Below are 20,798 nucleotides of genomic sequence, written 5' to 3'. Positions count from 1 at the left end.
ACCCCTTCCGACGGACTATAATCTTTTCCTCACGACCATACTCGCAAATGGTGTCAATGGAGACCATTGTTTGTTGACTGTTGGCTCCAGAGGATATCAACAGCCAAATATAGTATACTGCGGTACTAGCATGCAAATATGGATAATTAAGGATTTTTCTGTTGCATACTATTATTAAACTCAGATAAATTATCCTAGTTTGGTTTATCACGTTTTTTGTTTTGTTTATCAACTTTTCAATGTGTGTATTACATGCACGATTTTCAAATATTTTGGCCTCGAACATCGTTGGATATCAAGTACGTCTAACAGCTGACTTCTGTACCATAATCTTTATTGAAAAAGATCGTAGTTTTGTGTTTATGTCTTACATATATCTAAGATTAAGCTTAACAATTTATGCTGAAACTTGATCAGCGCAGATGATACGTTTTTTGCTCATACATTGCAACATTGTTCTCAAAAACCATAAATTGATGAAATCAGACAATATGTGTGAGTAATTTATTTAAGAATTATTTATATAGGCACTTGCCAAACAAATATCTCCTATATATAGTTTAATGTAACACAACAAGTACATAGGTGCCTTTTTTCAGGGACTCATGCCTGTCATTTGGTGCTATCAATGAATTATTTTTTTCAATTATGAACATATTCAAGTATTTCTTAAAGGGTGCGCTCGACTCAGTGTGATGTAATTTGGTTAAAGTTTTTTTTATTAAAAATAAACGCTAGCACAACATAGATAATCAATTGAGTAATTTATGTTTATACTGTTATAACGAAATCTCTACAAAAAAGCGTATGTATTTTTTGTCAAAATCACAATATTCCCATTTTCTTATAAATGCAAAGGAAAAATTTCTTATAAATGCAAAGGAAAAAAATCAATATCATTGCAGAAACAGACGTTTCAATTTGATAATAAAAGTATGTCATTTTCATTCGTTTCTTTATTGGAGCTGTTTTAAAATAATTGAACTTTCGAAATATCGTTATATCGTTATATCAGTCTTACAAAAACCATTTTCATGTACTAGTTTCGTTGTGTTTACGTTCGTTACACGATATAAACTTTGCATCCATGTGCTGACCATTTAAATATTTCTACTTTTAATACTTAATAAAAATATTTAAACGTTATGAATATTTATAAATTTTGTACCACTGTGAGATATATTTAAAATCGTAAGAATACCACATTTATATGTACATGAATGGTCAAAATGACTGTTCTAAACTGGATTATCGTTTTTGCTGTCTGTATTCTAAATGAAGGTAATTATTGTTATTCAGTTTTATGGTATGAAAAAAAACCCACGGGAGTTTATGGATCTTTTTGGTGTTCAAACTTCAGTGCATACATACATTTTTACAATTCATAAGTGAATGACATACTATTTATGGCATTGTTATACTATTGATATATTACGAATAAGACATAGTAGGAATTTACAAGTAAATGATGTGAATACTCGGTATATGATACGTCTTAAGGATACTTTGGAATACATTAAATATATATTATCATATCAAAAATAAATTTAATTTAATAACTTCCATAAACCCTCCCTCCATATATAGATAAATGTCTCGTGTTTGTCTTTAGAAAGATATAAAAGAGGGACGAAAGATACCAAAGGGACAGTCAAACTCGTAAATCTAAGTTATAACTATCATAATATCTCCAGACGTCTTTTCAAAAATTTAAGAAAAGCTTGCATAGATATTAATAGTCTGTCAAATATTGAAAACAACACGTTATTAATTTATTGCGTCCGTCAAACTGTTGTGTGTTCTTAACATAGTTTATGTAATACTTTACTGCAGATTGCAATAATTTAATACTAAGTTATCAGAAATCAATACACCAAAAATGACAATGTCTTTATTCAAAAATATTTTTACTCCAAAAGCTAAAACCACCAATTAGAAAATTCTCTCCAAAATTGTTTTATTTCTGTACATTCATAAAAATGATGCTCTATGGTTTCTAATTTTTTACAACTGGCACTTTCATCAGTTTAGGAAAGTATATATTTTTGAAGAACATAATAATGTGAGACTATTCTGTGTAACATGTTATATTGGAAAGCTTGTAGTCTGCTTTCTATAGTACATTTAAAAGCTAGTGAATAAATATTTTTTCACTTTTCGTCACTAATTTCTTTAATAAAACTTTTTTTCCACTATTTTTTGCGAAATAGGAGAAACACTTCCCTGATCGATAAAAAGTGAAGATACATCTTTAGCAAATATATTACTGATAGGCAGTTTTGAAACCTCATGCTCAAAAACGAATCCAAATGAGTTGTTATTAGGTGACATGTGTTCGTGAGTTCTGACATTTCAAAGTTAACACAGGAAAGTGTTTTGTATAACGTATCAATATGATTTTTTTAACTTGAATTTTAGTCTTGTTCAAACTTTTTAGTGAAATATCATAATTTGAGTTTGTCTATTCGTCAGTTTTTTTTTACTTGGTATTGTTAGTCTTTCCCCGACGGGTTTTCATTGTCCGATGTTGACCCCTTTGGAAAATGCAGGTAACAATTTACCAAACTGGGATTACAGAGGGAATAAGACATCTTTATATACGTCCATATACACCAATTATACAAATTCATAGCCTCTTTTAAAGCCTCTTGTAAGACTTGTGAATTCCGATAGACAAGGACATGACGCATACAAACTAGTATAACAACCAATTCAAACTATTTTGATTCTAACACATAGAAGGTGATCAAAAGTATCTAAGTTTTTAGCTGTTAACACTCGTTTATCATGATGTTTATGACTCTTTTAAATAATAAAGGAAGACAATAACAGCAACCATTGTTGATTTGAACCGATTGAATAAAGGTTTAAAGAAAAAAATTTGGCCTTATACACCACTTCTTACACAAAACATTTAAATGTCTTGACATAAATTAAACTCAAATTGTTTAGTGAAAACTAAAAATAATAGATAAATAAATGAAATCTGAAGTGACCACCATCGACACACATATAAATAACACACACGTTCATTTTAAAAACTCTTTAATCTGAATTGAAGTAAATAATACCGTGTACTTAGAAGTATTAGCTCTTAATTATTTTGGAAAATGTGACTAAACTGCTCATACAATTTTGTACTCTTACATACAATTCACAGTTTTGATCTTTTGGACTTAAAATGCATTGTGCTGTATATATATTTTGGGTTTCTGTTTACATTTCTTATCCATAACATTAATCGACATTTTTTTAACTTTCAGTGATATCTTTTAATCTGTAAAAGTTATTCGGTTAGAGAGAGTTTAATTTATTTTTCAACGTATGTCCTTAGTTATAGAAATAATATTATCATTTCATATTTATTCTGCTAAGTTTTGAAATATGTAATCTTCAACAGTAATCAATATCAACCAAGTTTGTAATTTAATGTCTTGCTTTCACTGTAATGTTTTAATGTGAGTGTGTCTATAATATAGATATAGGAATATGTGGTATGAGTGCCAATGAGACAACTCACCATGCAAGTAACAATTTATAAAAGTAGACCATTATAGATCAAGGTACGGCCTTCAACACGGAGCTTTGTCTCACACCGAACATCAAGCTATATAGGGTCTCAAAAATTACTAGTGTAAAAACATTTAAGTCAGTTTTCTTTTTCTAGTTTTGTCAGTCTTTCCTCGACGGTGTTTGGTTGACCCATGCTCCCCCTCTGGGTAATGAATGTATGTTCCGGTGCTGTGCTTTTGCGCTTGTTGCCATTTCATTTGAAACAAAAATACCTTCATTTGCGCCAAAACTACTGTTAGAAACAGGTCAATAGTAAAAAACAATAGATGTATTCAAAAGATTCTTTCAATAATAACTTTCTAACACAGTTTTTTTTTTGCATTATAAAACATATTCATCAGAAAGTAGTCATCATTACACCATGATAAAAGCTCTAAATACCGGCAAGTTCTATTTATAACCATGGTTGTGTTAGTTCAAGTTTGTATATGTGTTTTTTTATACTCTTAACGACTTGCCACAATTTTTAGACCATGAGATAACCTATGTTTGTAATCATTATGCATAACATTCTAATCCCTTTATTTGATTTAAAAATTTGAATGTTGTGTTTATGTTGTATCGTAGTTCTCCTTTTATATTTAATGTGTTTCCCTCAGTTTTAGTTTGTACCCACATTTGTTTTTTTTCTCAATTGATCTATGAATTTCGAACAGCGGCATACTACTATTGCCTTTATTTGCCTTCGAATTCACAGTGTCCGTCATGAAACCCCAAACTGGTGAATATTATATAATTTTAACCTAAAGTGACTCACAGTTTTGTATTATAAATGATTATAAGCTCTTTTATGGAGGAATACTTTTTAAAAATATGCACGATCCGTTATAAGTTACCTGTAAAAAATAAAATCACATAAGTACTGAACTCAGAGGAAAATCAAATCGGAAAGTCCCTTATCACATGATAAAATCAAATGACAAAACACATCAAAAGTTGCCTTTTCTAAAAATTATCACAAATGCAATACGCCCGTTTCTTCGTGTCAATTTAATTTTGCATATATATATATATACATAAATACAATTGATGATCCAAACATGACTTTCAAATGTCCATCCGAAATAAAAGCATTCCATGCTGAAATATTGAATTATAAACTCGTGTTCAAGGGTTTGAAGTGTTGGTTTGCACTAGAGTTTTACACTCCCCCGACTCAGTCAGTCACAAGTGAACTTACTTTTTTTTTAAATTTCATTTGAAATATTTATTAAATTGAAAAATAATGAAGAAATATAAAAGCTGATCACAATAATTATAACCATTCTAATTATTTACAAATGTTATCCCTTTTTTTTTTTTTTTTTTAATGAACCTGCAATTATATGAATAGATGATAATAATATGAATAAATGAATAGGAAATACAATTTTGTTTTTATAATTTGTTTAAGTTTGGTGTATATATATATTCACCGAGTATAAAGCCACATGCGGGTGTCATCTATGTATGACACGGATGACAGATTAGAAACAAAGAAAAGAAGTTCAAGTATCAATATTTCTGTTTTGAGAATTGTAAGTACTAACTTATGTACTGCACGGAAGGATTGAATTATAATATATTTCCTGCAAGCAAAAGCAGCGTTTTCAGTGTTCTTTTTTCTCAAACACCTCTTTCTAGTTTTCCGTGTCACATTCGGATCCTTTATACCATGCACAGCCGGCTACTACATCATGATTATGATTCTGTTTTATATTTGTTTATAGTTATACCAGTCACAGCCAGTTACTGTTATTACAGCTACTACTATTCCTACTACTATTGTGATTCCTCATATTCCTTGTGAGTATATTTAAGATGGTTAACTTATACAATATTGTTTGTTTCGAATATCTATTTTACATAGGATCGCATACAATACGAAGAAATATTTCATATAGAACGTTTGTTAAAGAAAACAAAATTATCGAACCTTTAGCATAGTAGGTCAAATGTTTTTAGATTGCTATTAAGGCACAAACCGGTTATTTTCTCTCGAAATAAACTATATACGACCAATTTTATATTCCTGAATTTCAAGAAGTGAATGATTTATCATTGATATGGGCGAATATGTAAATAAACTGTTCACAAAATTTGAATTTTTCGAAATACTAAGAAACTTCTACTTCTGGGATCGATTACCTTAGATGAAATTGACAAAATATTTCTGCATTTTGTTTTCTAAATGCTTTTACAATTCGTATTTTATTTGGCATTTTTTCGAATGGCATTCATGAGTGTGGACGAAACACACATCTGGCGTACAGAAAATTTACCTGGTATCTATGATGAGTATAAACAGAAGATGTGGCATGATATCCAATAAGACAACTCTCCACAACACACCATAAGAGACAGAAAGTAAAACCTTTAGGTCATCGTACGGCATTTAACAAAGCATATACCGCATAGTTAGCTTTACTTTAAAAGGTCACAAATAACAAATGTAAATCAATTTTAACGAGAAAACAAACAGTTTTGTTCATGTACAAAATAATGAACAAAAATATATATGTAAAACAACAACAAGCAACAACCATGATTTTTATCATAAAATTTCACAAACTGAATTCTAAACTCAGTGATACTTAACTTTGCTGACTATAAACTAGTTGCCAAAAAAAACAGTGTAACCTTTATGAACTGGGGTCGCAGACAATCATCTTTTGCTAATAACTTTTGTTTAATCATAGCACAAAAATGCCGTGCTATGTCTGTGATTCGGAAAAACTAGTATTTGAAAATACGTGTTGGATAAGTTCAGAGTTATTCCCCAATCTTTTGCTTTCAGTGGCTTTTTTAATCTGTTCATCGTGTGCATTTTGATATTTTTTTTTTAAATATCTCTTATTTATTAATTTTAAATCTATAACTATTTCATGCAACTAAGTTTCTGAACATCATTCCCGAAATCGTTGTCAGTTTGTCGAATACTTGCGAGTGTAAATATCCTTTTGTACCTTCCGCGTCTCATACCGTTTCGTTCTTGAAAATTACTTGAAAAATTAACAATCTTTCATTATTTATGCACATTTTACGTACGATAGTCTATTAATTTAAAAGTCAATTTTCCTTGACACGAAACATAATACATATAACAACATTTAGACATGGGCAGATTTTTTATTTATTGTGAATGTCATTGTTTGTAAGGACTCATGTTTGAAATGGAACTAATTAAAGAGTATGACGATTAAAATTTGAAATTGCCGAGTCTTCACACAACTGTCAATTTTTTAAAAATTAAAGTAAATTTCAGAGTCGTAAGGTGAAATATAAGCTTAAACAGACAAAATATAATCCATATTCTTGAAACTTATTTGAAGGATGTTAGGTAATGCAAACCAAAAAATCATATTTTAGAAATAACCTTGATGCATTAACTTTGTGTACTTATCTGTTTTATCATATTTGTAATTATTCACTTGTTCATTTCAGTCCAACTACTGCTATTCCCGGGATAGTTGTTGGTTGCATCATCTTTGGAGTTATAGTTTTTGTTGTCATTATGGTTGTTTGCAAGCAGATGAAGACCAGTGGGAACAGAGGCACAGTTGTACAACCAACAACAAGAATTACTACTGTCCAGCCTCCACGTATGTAATACAGTAACTAATAGTAATACAATTGAAAATGGAAGCGGGGAATGTGTCGAAGGAAAAAATTTCGACCAAAAGCAAACAATAGATTGTTAACGCAGCGCCAAAATCCCGAATCTGAAGGCGGGCTTCAGCTTGCCCCTGAACAATCTTGGTGTTGCTGGTTACTTATGCTATTTAAAGTTCCCTATTATCAATTGTTGTTTTCAAGATAAAAGGTAAAATGTGAAAAAGTATTAAAATTTGTCATTTTAGGGCAACTACTCCAATAAGAAATTGTCTAACAATTTTGACGTAAATCATAATAGGTAAAACTCTACATACTGATGAATCTTCCTCCTTCAAACTTTCTTTTGTCAAAGCGGATTCAAAAATTAAAGACCAAAGATATGTTTACACCTATGTTCTATTTGAGCTATGTCGGCCATCTTGGTTGGCAAATGGGGTCATTAGACACATTTTTGAAATGATGAATGTGGCCAAATTTCGTTAAATATGGATTTATAGTTTCAAAGAAGATAATCTTTGTGACAGTTAACGAAAAACGTACGACGACGACAGACCATATTTCTATTTTTTACATGCAGGGAATGTTTCATGAAAAAAATGTCATATTTAAATCAGTTGGAGTACATACCATTTTTTTTTCTTCATTTCTTAAGAAATGGTTCAGATTAATGTCTTTAATTTTCTTTCTTCTCAACATAAATATTTTCCTATTTTATTTTTTTTGTATTTCAGCCCCAGGACCATCTTTTCAGCCAGCTGGGATGAGTTATCCCCCACCACCAGGACAGAATATGGCGTACCCACCTCCTCCCCAGGGACAGTTTGGTTACCCACAGCCTCCTCCTCCTCAGGGACAATTTGGTTACTCACAGCCTCCTCCTCCGCCAGCTTATGGAGGTTACGGAGCACCACCACCGAAGTATTAGATATCATTGTTAATAAAAGATAAACAAAAATCTCACAAGTCTTCAAAATACATAATTTCTCAAATCTATTAGAATTAATATTACTGCTATGCGCTGTGTTGATGATGATTTTTTTCTGAAATATTTCCCATATGACAGTCGTATCAAATTCCATTATATTGATAAATAAAGGCAACAGTAGTATACCGCTGTTCAAAACTCATAAATCCATGGACAAAAAACAAAATCGGGGTAACAAACTAAAACCGAGGAAACGCATTAAATATAAGAGGAGAACAACGACATAACACCCAAACGTAACACACACAGAAACGGACCAAGCATCAGACAAAACACCACGAGAATAACAAATATAACATGAAAACCAAATACATGAATTTGGGATAGACAAGTACCGTGCCACGTCTTATCTCAATATCTCAAAAATAAGAGGAAACACAAACAACTCAACGTTAAAATGCAACACACACATAAACGAACAATAATATAACAATGGCCATCTTCCTGACTTGGTACAGGACACTTTTAAAGGGGAATAAAAGTGGTGGGTTGAACCTGGTTTTGTGGCATGCTAAACCTCGCACTTTAATGGCAAAGTTAAATATAACATTGAGATGACAACATAATATTACAGGACTACAATACAAATAAATAGGAGAACATGTTAGACAAAGAAAAACATGATAAATAGATAACAAAAAGCATCAGGTTTAAAATCCAATACGCCAAAAACGCGCCTAATCCACACAAAAATCAACAACGACGCCCAGATAAAAAAGATCGAAAGTGAAAAAAAGCACAAAGTTGTACAGCACTGAAGATCAAAAGTTGAAAAGGTTTCGCCAAATACGGCATTGTTTTTATGCCCGGGGTAAGAACATTCTTATTATATAGAACAATTCATGCTATTGCAAACAGTAAATTTTATCAATGATGCGTGAACAAGAATTTGAACAAAGACATTGGGGTTTTAAAATGCAATTTGTGCAGTTTTGACAATTAAATTTTTTTATGATTTTTTTTAATAAAATGAAATTTGATATATCTGTTTGATTACACTGAATAAATTTTAATTTAAACTCTCTGTACTAGGAAAAGGAAATATGTTTATTTGAGGACAAGTTCTATCATAAAATATACCGCGGGAACTATACATGTACTTATACGCGTTCGCGCTGTGTTTATGTAACGTCATATCCGAAAAAAATGGCGGGAAGATGCTCGCGAGGGTAAAAAAGGAATATCCAAAATGGCAAATACCATTGTATTTGAGGCATATTTATCGGCAGTTGGGAAAAACAGTCAGATTCGTTTGAAATGAGGAAGAAATGTTAGAATATGCGAAAAATACACTGTCTGTCAGCCAATCAAAAGCTGGCATTCTTATATAAGGTGTAATTAAGAGTTAAATAAAACGGAGCAATTGTAATATTTTTTTCTGTCCATTTAAATAAATGCTATAAATGACCATTTATAACAACTAAATCAACCATACTACAAGCAAATATGAGCAATGCATTGAGTGTCAACTGTCCTATTTAGTGACTTAATTGTATAGGAAACAAAATTATTAACGACACGAGATAGTCCATGATGTACAAGTGAAAAAATGTTTACTCAACATGTAAATCCTTCTCAACGACAAATTTTACACACACATATTAATCTTGGGATGATGCACGTAACAATTAAGCTTTCAATTAAAATGTGTTGAATTTCGAATGAAAGTTTAGTCCTATTGAAATGCTGAAATACTAAACAAAATTAAATAGTCCGCCTTTGTCATACGATATATACAATTGTTAGTACTATTTCAAACACCAAAAAAGAGCACAAATATTTCACTTTTCTTGTTAAACATTCCATGTGAAAAACGGTCTCAGGGATGTCTTGTAAAACACGTAATTTAGAAATTCGTGACCATGGGAAGTTCCGACAAAAATCATACTAGTAATTGTATGATATAATGATTTTCCTATATTTTGCAAATGAATTTCGCCATATTTTTTCTGTTAAATAGTTTTGAAGGTTTTTTTTAAAACTTGGCACCATACTTTTAAAAGAATTTTCACACAGTGAAATATCATTCGAATATGTATTAAGATTTGGCAGTGTGCGTTAAGCATTCACAAATCAATAAAGTATGATGCATTTTGCTTTCTCTTAAACATAGCTACTCGATGAGGGCTAAAATGAAACTATTTCTAGACTAATTGTATTTGCATTTTCCACTTTATATTTTTTTATTGATCTTATTGAAAACGGGTGAGTGCTGTGTGTTGACTTAACAGTAATGAAAACGCCGACAAAAAATAACGCGGCAAAGTGTTTATCGTCACTAGGTGCTACTTTGGATATTCATAAAGATATACATTATTTAGTCCGATAAAATTATATGTTGACTGACATCGGGCATTATATGTAAGAATTGTACAGTTTCTAACTTCATGCTTGCTTATTAAATTGTCATTAGTTGAAACATATGTAATTGTAATTTTTTACACTGATATGTCTTTACAACTTCTTAATTGAAATTTAAGGATGGTGAAATAATGTGCTTCTGGTGAAATTAACAGTTGGCTCCAGAGGATACTAACAGCCAAGTATAGTATACCTCGTACGTACTCGCATGCACATATGGATCATTAAGGATTTTGCTCTTATTCTAATATGTGTTTCGCTTTAATTTATTTATCAACTTTTCAATGTTTGTATCTCATTCAGAATTTTCAAAAAAGCATGTCTATGTCATATTGTTTTGAAATAAATGAAATACAGTCCTTAAGAAGGTAATAAACCAATAGCATGACTAGTTTGGTTGTGTTTACGTTCGTTACACGATATAAACTTTGCATCTAGGTTCTGACCATTTAAATACATCTACTTATAAAACTTATTACAAATATTTAAACGTATTCAATATTATTACTTTTGTACCACTGTGAAGTATTCAAAATCAAAAGAAAACATATTTATATGTACACGAATGACCAAAATGACTGTTCTCAACTGGATTATCATTATTGCTGTCTGTATATTAAATGAAGGTATTTATCGTTATTTAGTTTTATGTTAAACAAAAAAATACACCTCGAGAGTTTTAACATTTCAAAGTTAACACAGGAAAGTGTTATATATAAGGTATAAATATATTTTTTTTAACTGGAATTTTAGTCTTGCTCAAGCTTTTGTTTTCAGTGAAATATTATAATTTGAGTCTGTCTATTCGTCAGCTTTCATTTTAACCTGGTTTTGTCAATTTTTCCCCTACGGATTTTGATTGTCCCATGTTGATCCCTCTAAAGTTAAGTAATAGACCGAACTAGGATTACAAAGGGAATTAAAAATCTTTATCTACGTTCATATACACAAACTATACAAATTAAATGCCTCTTGTCAGACCTACGTAATCCAAAAGACCATGAAATGACGCATACAAACTATGACACTAAATATACTGAACGACTTTAAAAACGCAACACTCATTTTGTTGATTTTTTTTTTACCAAATCTTGTTTGGTTCGATTACAACTACTTATCATGCTTATCATGCTTCTTTCTCTCTTTACAAAAAATCAAAATCTGACTTATCCGTGGTTATTGAACATACCGAATTTTTGAAGTTGCACGAATTTCTTCAAGCGAAATTTTGGACCCATGAAAGGTTGTTTCAGTTTTTTTTGCTTCGTGAAACAGTTTTTTCAATCCTTTGCCTCAATTAAATCCGTTAAAAAATGTTGCATCTCCATATTGCCAAGACTGAAAAATAAAAAAAACTTAATCAGCCCTTAAGGTCAAGTTACAGTAAATGGGCTATGTCACAGATTTCAGTAAAATTTGGCATACAACTCTGGCTCGATGAACTTCAACTGAAAATCGAAAAAATAATGCATTTATCTCAATTAACATTTGAAATATTACTGATTGAATTCTTACAAAATGCGTAAACATTTGTATAGAAAGCACCTAAAATCGGCGGAAACCCTTCTAAAATTTGTCTTAAAATCGCCAAATCTCTAATTCTACTCCATAGATTTTTCTTAAAAAACTATATGTTGTTGATACATAAATTTCCGTTATAATGATGCAAAATAAAGATAGGGTCACCGACTTCGTTTTTACGGTATTCATCATTCAAAGTTGCGTTCTAAGTAAAAAATGCAACAAAACGTCGAAATAATCGTAACGTTATCGCGTTGCAGGCCGTAAAACGTTGATTTTTGACGTTTTTCACTACCAACAAGGTAAAAAAATGATTGTTGGACAAAAAACGAAGTCGGTGACCCTATGATTATTTTATATCATTAAAACAGAAATTTATGTTCAACAATAGTTTTTTAAGAAAAATCTATGGAGTAGAATTAGAGATTTTGCGATGTTAAGACAAATTTTAGAAGGTTTTCCGCCGATTTTAGGTGCTTTCTATACAAATATTCACCCATATTTAAAGAAATCAATCTGCAATTTTTCAGATAATACAAGAGATAAATGTATTATTTTTTCGATTTTCAGTTGTAGTTCAACAAGCCAAGGTTGTATGCAAATTTTTAGCAAAATCTGCGACTTAGCCCATTTACTGTTCCTTGACCTTAAGTATACTGCAAACATGAACACATAAAAGTGCTGCAACCATACTGTATGACTTCAGAAATTCGTCTTACTGTCCTTCCGACAACGATACAAGTAGACACGATTTGTTGCTGGCCATCAATGAACAGATACACGTTTATTGACAATGAAACGTCAATAGAATTTGAATACGCAACGTCATTTGCCAGACATGTTATCGGCCGCAACGTCAACTGCTAATCGAATTGTCGAGTGCTAGTGCGTACAGATTCATGCCATAAATGATCCCATCAACTGAATTGCCAAAGAATCGACTGAACAAAAGCCTTTAAAGTCCTCAAGTTCCAACCGCATAATTGCAAAAAACTAATTAATGGGTTGAACAAATGCATAATCAGAAGGTGTAAAACAGAACCAAAAACATGTCAGACAGAATTTGTTGACCTTTTTGACAATCATTTTGGCGTTTGTAACAGGCAGTCATTGTTTTTCACGGTGACACATTCATTAAAAAATAACAAAAAAAAATAATCTAGTGTTGCGTTTCTTAAGTTAGTCAGTATATTAACTATTTCGATTCTAACACATACAAGGTGATCAAAAGTGTACAACTTGTGACGTATTTTGAATGTATATCCAGTTTATCATGATATTTATAACTCTTGATAATAAAAGCAGCAGACTACAACTTTACTCATTGTTAATTTGACTTGATTAAATAATTATATATAAAGGTTTAAAGAAAAACTATTTGGCTTTATAAACCGTTATTTAGTTAATACTTTTAAATGTCTTGACATACATTAAACTAATATAGATTATTGAAAACTATAAATTAAAATTAAATATGTGAAATCTCAAGTGACCACCACCGACACGCATAATAAAAACTCACAGGTCAATTTTAAAAACACTTTAATTTAAGTTGAAATAAAAACTAAATAATACTGTTGATTTAAATCTTAATTATTTAAGAAAATGTGACCAAGATTTTATACTGTTGATACATTTTTTTACATTTACATAATATTCACAATTTTGACCTTTTGGATTTAAAAATTAACTGTGCTTTATATATTTATTTGGGGTGTCTTTTTACATTTATTATCGGATCCATAACATTTGATCGACACATATATTTTGAAAATTCAGTGACATTTTTTAATCTGTAACAATTATTCGGTTAGAGAAAAATTAAAGTATTTCTCAATGTATGTCTTTAGTTATAGTAATAATATTATCCTTTATTCTCTCAATATTTCAAAATACTTTAATCTTTAACAGTGAACAATTTCAATAAGATAAGTTGTTTATAGTATTTGAAGGTTTGCGTAAACTTTTTTTAACTCTCAGTGTAATGTTATAATTATAGTGTTTCTAAAAGTAAGTTATTTTGCGCTTATTGTTATTTCATTCGAGCAAAAGAAAATCTTTCATTTGAGCAAAAATTTCATGTGAGTTAAAAACTTTACTAAAATTGTCCGTTTATAAATTTGAAATTCTTATGAAATTAAGGTTCAACTTCCTCAGGCAAAGTTGACTTTAGATGAATTTGGCTATTTATTTTAGGTATTTTTTTTACATATAGCTCTTCAACGGTTTCGGTACTTATATATCGTCGGATTTCAAATGTTTGGCTTTGAACGTTCCTGATGAAGGTAAATTCAGAAAAGCGATTCGGACGCAAGATTTTATTAAACGTGTTGTTTTCAATTTTTTACATCACTGGGTCGATACCTCTGTCGAGGATTGCGGGAACGTTATGCGTTCGTATGTGTGACGTCGCCACTGACGATGTGACGTCGCGTTCCTATGTATATGTATCTTATGATTCTATGCTTTTGAATGAATGTTGAACCACACGATTGTATTAATTGTTAGTGAAACCCTAAACGAACACAACGCGAAGTAAAAACACACTCAAAACCCAACAACCTCTGCTGGTGGACTAGTACTATATACATCACACACACACACACACCAACACACACACAAACGCATGGTGAAATATTTTGAATGAGACAAAAAGTTTTAGAGAGCTGATCAAGGAATTAATTGTGGTGCCTTATACCAATCACAGCCGGCTTTTTTATACTGATTATGATTCTGTTTTATAAAAAGTAAAATCACAAAAATACTGAACTTGGAGGAAAATCCAATCGGAAAGTCCATAATCACATGGCAAAATCAAATAACAAAACACATCAAAAACGAATGGACAAGAACTGTCATTTTCCTGACTTGGTACAGGCATTTTCAAATGTAGAAAATGGTGGATTAAACCTGGTTTTATAGCGCTAAACCTCTCATTGTTGACAGTCACATCAAATTCGGTTATATTTACAGTGATGCGTGAACTAAACACACATAATAAATAAAATAAGCCAAAATATGAATACAGCATGCATCATCGTGTAACAATTTTAAAAGGAACAATTTAACAGAACATTATATTCGTTTATAGTTATACCTGTCACAGCCAGTTACTGCTATTACAGCTCCTACTACTCCTACTACTATTGTGATTCAAGTTATTCTTTGTGAGTATATTTAAGATGGTTAAAATTTACTATTCTGTGTTTCGAATATCTATTCTAAAATAGATTCGCATATTATACTAGTGAATAATTCATAGAGAACGTATGTTAAGGAAAGTAACAGTTGGAAACATATTTTATTTGAGTTGCGTTTTAACGCACAAACCGGTTATTTTTTTCGTATAAAACTATATACGATCAATTATATAGTTTTTAATCTCAAGAAGAAAATTAGCTATCATTGATATAGTCAAGTATATAAAATTGACTGTTTACAAAACTTTTGAATTTTACGAAATTTCTCTCCTGCAGCATCTTCGCTAGCCAAGGGTTACGATCCACTCCCGCTCTCTTCACCCTTGGCAGATTGAGCCAACATTTGTGATAACAATGTTGCGCCATCTATCGGAAGATAAAAATCACGCCCATTTCGAATACATTATTCTTGACCAATGGTAGCACTTGAACTCTTCAATTTGGAGGTAAAAACACGGAAGCGTCTAGATTCTACACACTTGGTAAGGCCGGAAATGAAAATATACGTCAACATTCGTGCATTTGTGCATGAAACATACACCGGAACTTCTGTTGGTTGATTAAAAACATTCAAATTGTCACTAAATATAGACGTATGTTTAGGGATGTAAAGACTTGTTGGACAATAAACACGTGGTAATTGTTTACAAACACTTTATACATTTTCACGTGATCATGTTAAAGGCGCTTTTTGATTGGATGCAGCGAGTTTTGACTGCAACCAATAAAAATCCTTACCTTGTGTCTCCGAAATTTTATCTCAATCCGCCAAGGGTGAAGAGAGCGGGAGTGGATCGTAACCCTTGGCTAGCGAAGATGCTCCTGCAGTAGATGACCGTATATGAAAATGACAAAACCCTCTGAATTTGGTGTTGTCAATGCTTTAACACTTCGTATTACACTTGGCCTTTTTTTCGAGTGGGATTGCTGAGTGTTGACGAAATACGCGACTAGCGTTTACCAAATTAACCTGGAATCTATGATGAGTATAAACAGAAGACGTGGCATGATTGCCAATGAGACAACTCTACACAACACACCAAAATGACACAGAAACTAACGCTCTTATAACATGCTTTCAGATAATAAAAAGGGAAAAGGAAAATGGGGTCACCGAACTTGTTTTTATACTACATATTTAAAAAGGAAAATTCACAACACTTTCTATAAAAAAATTACTCTATTTGTGTTATCTCCCCTTATTTTTCAAAGTTGAAAAAAAAATCAAAAATATTGTGTTCTTTAGAAAATACGGCCGTCAATATGATAACATACATAATTTTCTATATTATCATTAAAAGTACTCTTACACATAAATTATATTCAACTCTCACAATTTGCACCTTTCATTAAAGGAATAGAACAATTATTATCTGCTACTTAAAAACCCAAGATCGAGGAATACACCGGAGCCACATTAAATCAATACATTAAAATATGTCGATATAGCAGTCATAAGCTTTCCGTAATAACCTTGATGCGTTAACTTTGTGTAAATATAGCAAATATAGTAAATGAAGTATATTTTTATCAGATTTGTAATCATTCGTTTGTACATTTCAGTCCAACTACTGCTATTCCCGGGATAGTTGTTGGTTGCATCATCTTTGGGGTTATAGTTTTTGTTGTCATTACGGTTGTATGCAAGCAGATGAAGACCAGTGGGAACAGAGGCACGGTTGTACAACCGACGACAAGAATTACAACTGTCCAGGCTCCACGTATGTAATACAGTAACTATGAGAATTGAAAAAGGAAACGAGGAAGGTGTCGAAGCGAAAAATATTCGACCAAAATCAAAAAACATTTTTAAGGCAAACAATATTTTTTTAACGCAGCGACAAAATCCCGTATCTGAAGGCGGGCTTCCACTGTCCCCTGAACAATACTTGTGTTGCTGGTTACTTATGCTGTTTAAAGTTCCCTTTAACTATTGTTGTTTTCAAGATAAAAGGCAAAATGTGAAAAAGTAGTAAAATTTGTCATTTTAGGACAATTACTCCAATAAGAAATTGTCTGATAACTTTGACGTAAAACATAATAGGTAAAACTCAAAATACTGAACATTTTTGCTCCTAAAGACTTTCTTTTTTTCATAGCGGATTTTAAGTTAAAAGACAAAACTTACCTTTTACACCTTTGTTCTATTTTAGCCATGTCGGCCGTCTTGGTTGGCGAATGGGGTCATCAGACCCTTTTTTGAAATGATGATTGTGGCCAAATTTGGTTTAATTTTGGTTTATAGTTTCAAAGAAGATGATCTTTGTAAAAGTTAACGAAAGACGTACGACGACGACAGACTACGGACAACAAATGGTGGGAAAAGCTTACGAGGTCCGTCGCGCCAAGTGAGCTAAAAATGGATAATAAGCTATAGAAAATGAAAAGTGATCTCTTTGATTGCAAAGTATTTAGCTTTCTAGCAAAGATAGAGATATAAAAATCTAGGATTAACATTGTTTTCAACAAACTAAAGTAAATATCTCTGTAAACTGGACTAATATCAGTTCCGATCCTGATGTTTTAACCCCGCCACATTATTTATGTATGTGCCTGTCCCAAGTCAGGAGCCTGTAATTCAGTGGTTGTCGTTTGATTATGTGTTACATATTTGTTTTTTGACAATTTGTTTACATAAATACGGCCTTTGGTTTTCTCCTTTGAATTGTTTTACATTGTCTTATCGGGGCCTTTTATAGCTGACTATGCGGTATGGGCTTTGCCCATTGTTGAAGGCCGTACGGTGACTATAGTTGTTAATGTTTGTGTCATTTTGGTCTTTTGTGGATAGTTGTCTCATTGGCAATCATACCACATCTTCTTTTTCTATATTACATAGTTTCCGATCTTAAGATATATCTTAAGAATTTTAAGCGAAAACAGTTCATTAACATTTTGTTTTGATGTTGCTACGTTTTTAAAAAAATATATTAGTATTATTTACATGCAGAGAATTTTTCATGAAAAAAATGTCATATTTAAATCAATTGGATTATATACCATTTATTTGTCGCCATTTCATAAGTAATGGTTCGGATTGATGTCTTAATTTTTATTTTTTCTCAGCATAATTATTTTCCTACTTTTTGTTTGTATTTCAGCTCTAGGGCCATCTTTTCAGCCAACTGGGATGAGTTATCCCCCACCACCAGGACAGAATATGGCGTACCCACCTCCCCAGGGACAGTTTGGTTACCCACAGCCTCCTCCTCCTCAGGGACAATTTGGTTTCTCACAGCCTCCCCCTCCGCCAGCTTATGGAGGTTACGGAGCACCACCACCGAAGTATTAGACATTAATGTAAAGGAAAGATAAACAAAACTCACAAGTCTTCAAAATACACAATTTCTCAAAACTATTAAAAGGATTGTTACTGCTATACGTTGTGTTGATGATGATTTTTTTCTGCAATATTTCCCATATGACAGTCGCATCAAATTCCATTATATTGACAACGATGAGTGAACAAGAGTTTGAACAAAGATATTTAGGTTTTTAAATGCAATTTGTACAGTTTTGACAATTGAATTCCATAATTGCAAAGGAGTGTCTACAAAGACTTCAAAAAAATTATATGAAAATGTTAATAATAATTAATGATTTATTGCAAATGTGACAAGTCCTCTGATTGACTGGAACATTTTTTTACTAGCTCATCAAATGTTTTTTTATGATTTACTCCTTAAAATGAAATTTAGAGTGAAATAGAACGGATTGATTGTAATATTTTGTCTATCTATTCAAAATATGCTAAAAAAGAATGTGGTGCACTGCCACACATTTAAATAACTTGCTATAAATGACCATTGATAACAAATAAATCAACCATAGTACAAGCAATTAGGAGCAATGAATTGTAAATCAACTGTCCTATTTAGTGACTTTATTGTCTAAAAAACAAAATGATTAACGACACGAGAAAGTCCGTGTTTTACCAGTGCAAACATGTCTATTCAACATGTTAAACCTTCACAACGACAAATATTACACACTCATAAATCTTGGGATGGTGCACGTAGCAATTTAGCTTTCGATGAAAATGTGTTAAATTTCGGGTGAAAGTTTAGTACTTTTAAAATGCTAAAATACTAAACTAAATGAAATATTCCACCTTGCCATACGATATATTCAATTGTAAGTGTTATTTTAAACACCAACAAAGAGAAAATATTTCATTTTTCTTGTTAAACATTCCGTATGAAAAATGCTATCTTGGAGGCCTTGTAAAATACAGTTTCGCAATATGTTTTTCTGTTAAACAGTTTTAAAAGGTTTTTTTTTTTACATTTGGACCATAATTTTAGAGAGTTCTCACACAATGAAAAATTGTTCGAATATGTATGTAATATTTCCCAGTGTGCGTGAAGCATTCACAAATCAATCAAGTATGATGCATTTTGCTTTCTCTTAAACATAGCTACTCGATAGGGGCTAAAATGAAACTATTTCTAGACTATATTTTTTTGCATTTTCCTCTTTATATTTTTTTATTGATCTTATCGAAAAGGGATGAGTGTTGTGTGTTCACTTTACAGTAATGAAAACGCCAACAAAAGTTAACGCGTTAAAGTGTTTATCGTCACTAGGTGCTACTTGGGATATTATAAAGATATGCCTTATTTACGTCGGATAAAATTAAATGTTGACTGACATCGGGCATTATAACTTCAAGAATTGTTCAGTTTTTAACTTCATGCTTGCTTTTAAAATTGACATTAGTTTATACATATTTATTGTAATGTTCTATTACACTGATATGTGTTAAAAGCATCTTTAGTAAAAATTACGATCTTTGAATAATGTGCTTATGGTGTAGTAAACTATTACTGTTGGCTCCAGAGGATACTAACAGCAGTGTATAGTATACCTCGTACTGGCATGCACATATGGATACTTAAGGCATTTTTCTGTTGCATAACTCTGATTTCTTATATGGGTTTGGCTTATCACGTGTTTCCATTTCTTCGTCAACTTTTAAATGTTTGTATTACATTGATGATTTTCAAAAGTGGATAGATATAGGAAGATGTGGTGTGAGTGCCAATGAGACAACTCTCCATCCAAATAAAAATTAAAAAATTAAACCATTATAGGTTAAAGTACGGCCTTCAACACGGAGCCTTGGCTCACACCGAACAACAAGTTATAAAGGGCCCCAAAATTACTAGTGTAAAACCATTCAAACGGGAAAACCAACGGTCTGATCTATATAAACAAAACGAGAAACGAGAAACACGTATATATTACATAAACAAACGACAACTACTGTACATCAGATTCCTGAATTAGGACAGGTGCAAACATTTGCAGCGGGATTAAACGTTTTAATGGGCCCAAACCTTCTCCCTTTTTCTGAAACAATAGCATAACATCACAACATATAAAAACATACGATAAAATATCAATTGGCAGACTTAACTCAATCAAAAAACGTATGATTACACAATGAACGAATAAATTTGATCTGCGATATCTGAATACAAATGCACAGTTAATTAAATATTAGAGACAAACATTCATGACCAAAAGGCTTACAAACAAATTCAAACACACTGAGAAATATT

At 31.6% G+C, this 20,798-nt stretch overlaps 2 protein-coding genes across 2 annotated transcripts; both read left to right on the top strand.

The window, feature by feature from the left end:
* The first annotated feature begins 1,133 nt into the window (after positions 1 to 1,133).
* Positions 1,134 to 8,092, top strand: LOC134704504 (cysteine and tyrosine-rich protein 1-like). The gene is made up of 4 exons (XM_063563567.1): positions 1,134 to 1,281; positions 5,283 to 5,358; positions 6,997 to 7,154; positions 7,899 to 8,092. Exons 1-4 carry the CDS (start codon positions 1,221 to 1,223, stop codon positions 8,090 to 8,092), a joined length of 489 nt encoding a protein of 162 aa, XP_063419637.1. The 5' UTR covers positions 1,134 to 1,220.
* A 2,864-nt stretch (positions 8,093 to 10,956) lies between these two features.
* On the top strand, positions 10,957 to 18,613 carry LOC134718092 (cysteine and tyrosine-rich protein 1-like). The gene is made up of 4 exons (XM_063580589.1): positions 10,957 to 11,139; positions 15,126 to 15,201; positions 16,798 to 16,955; positions 18,336 to 18,613. The coding sequence occupies exons 1-4, from the start codon at positions 11,079 to 11,081 to the stop codon at positions 18,524 to 18,526; spliced, it is 486 nt and encodes a 161-aa protein (XP_063436659.1). The 5' UTR covers positions 10,957 to 11,078; the 3' UTR covers positions 18,527 to 18,613.
* The last annotated feature ends 2,185 nt before the right edge of the window (positions 18,614 to 20,798 follow it).

The sequence above is a fragment of the Mytilus trossulus genome, chromosome 1, assembly GCF_036588685.1.
Source record: "Mytilus trossulus isolate FHL-02 chromosome 1, PNRI_Mtr1.1.1.hap1, whole genome shotgun sequence".
NCBI lineage: Eukaryota > Metazoa > Mollusca > Bivalvia > Mytilida > Mytilidae > Mytilus > Mytilus trossulus.
Note: the sequence above shows the minus strand (reverse complement) of the source record. Positions and strands in the feature narration are given on the sequence as shown.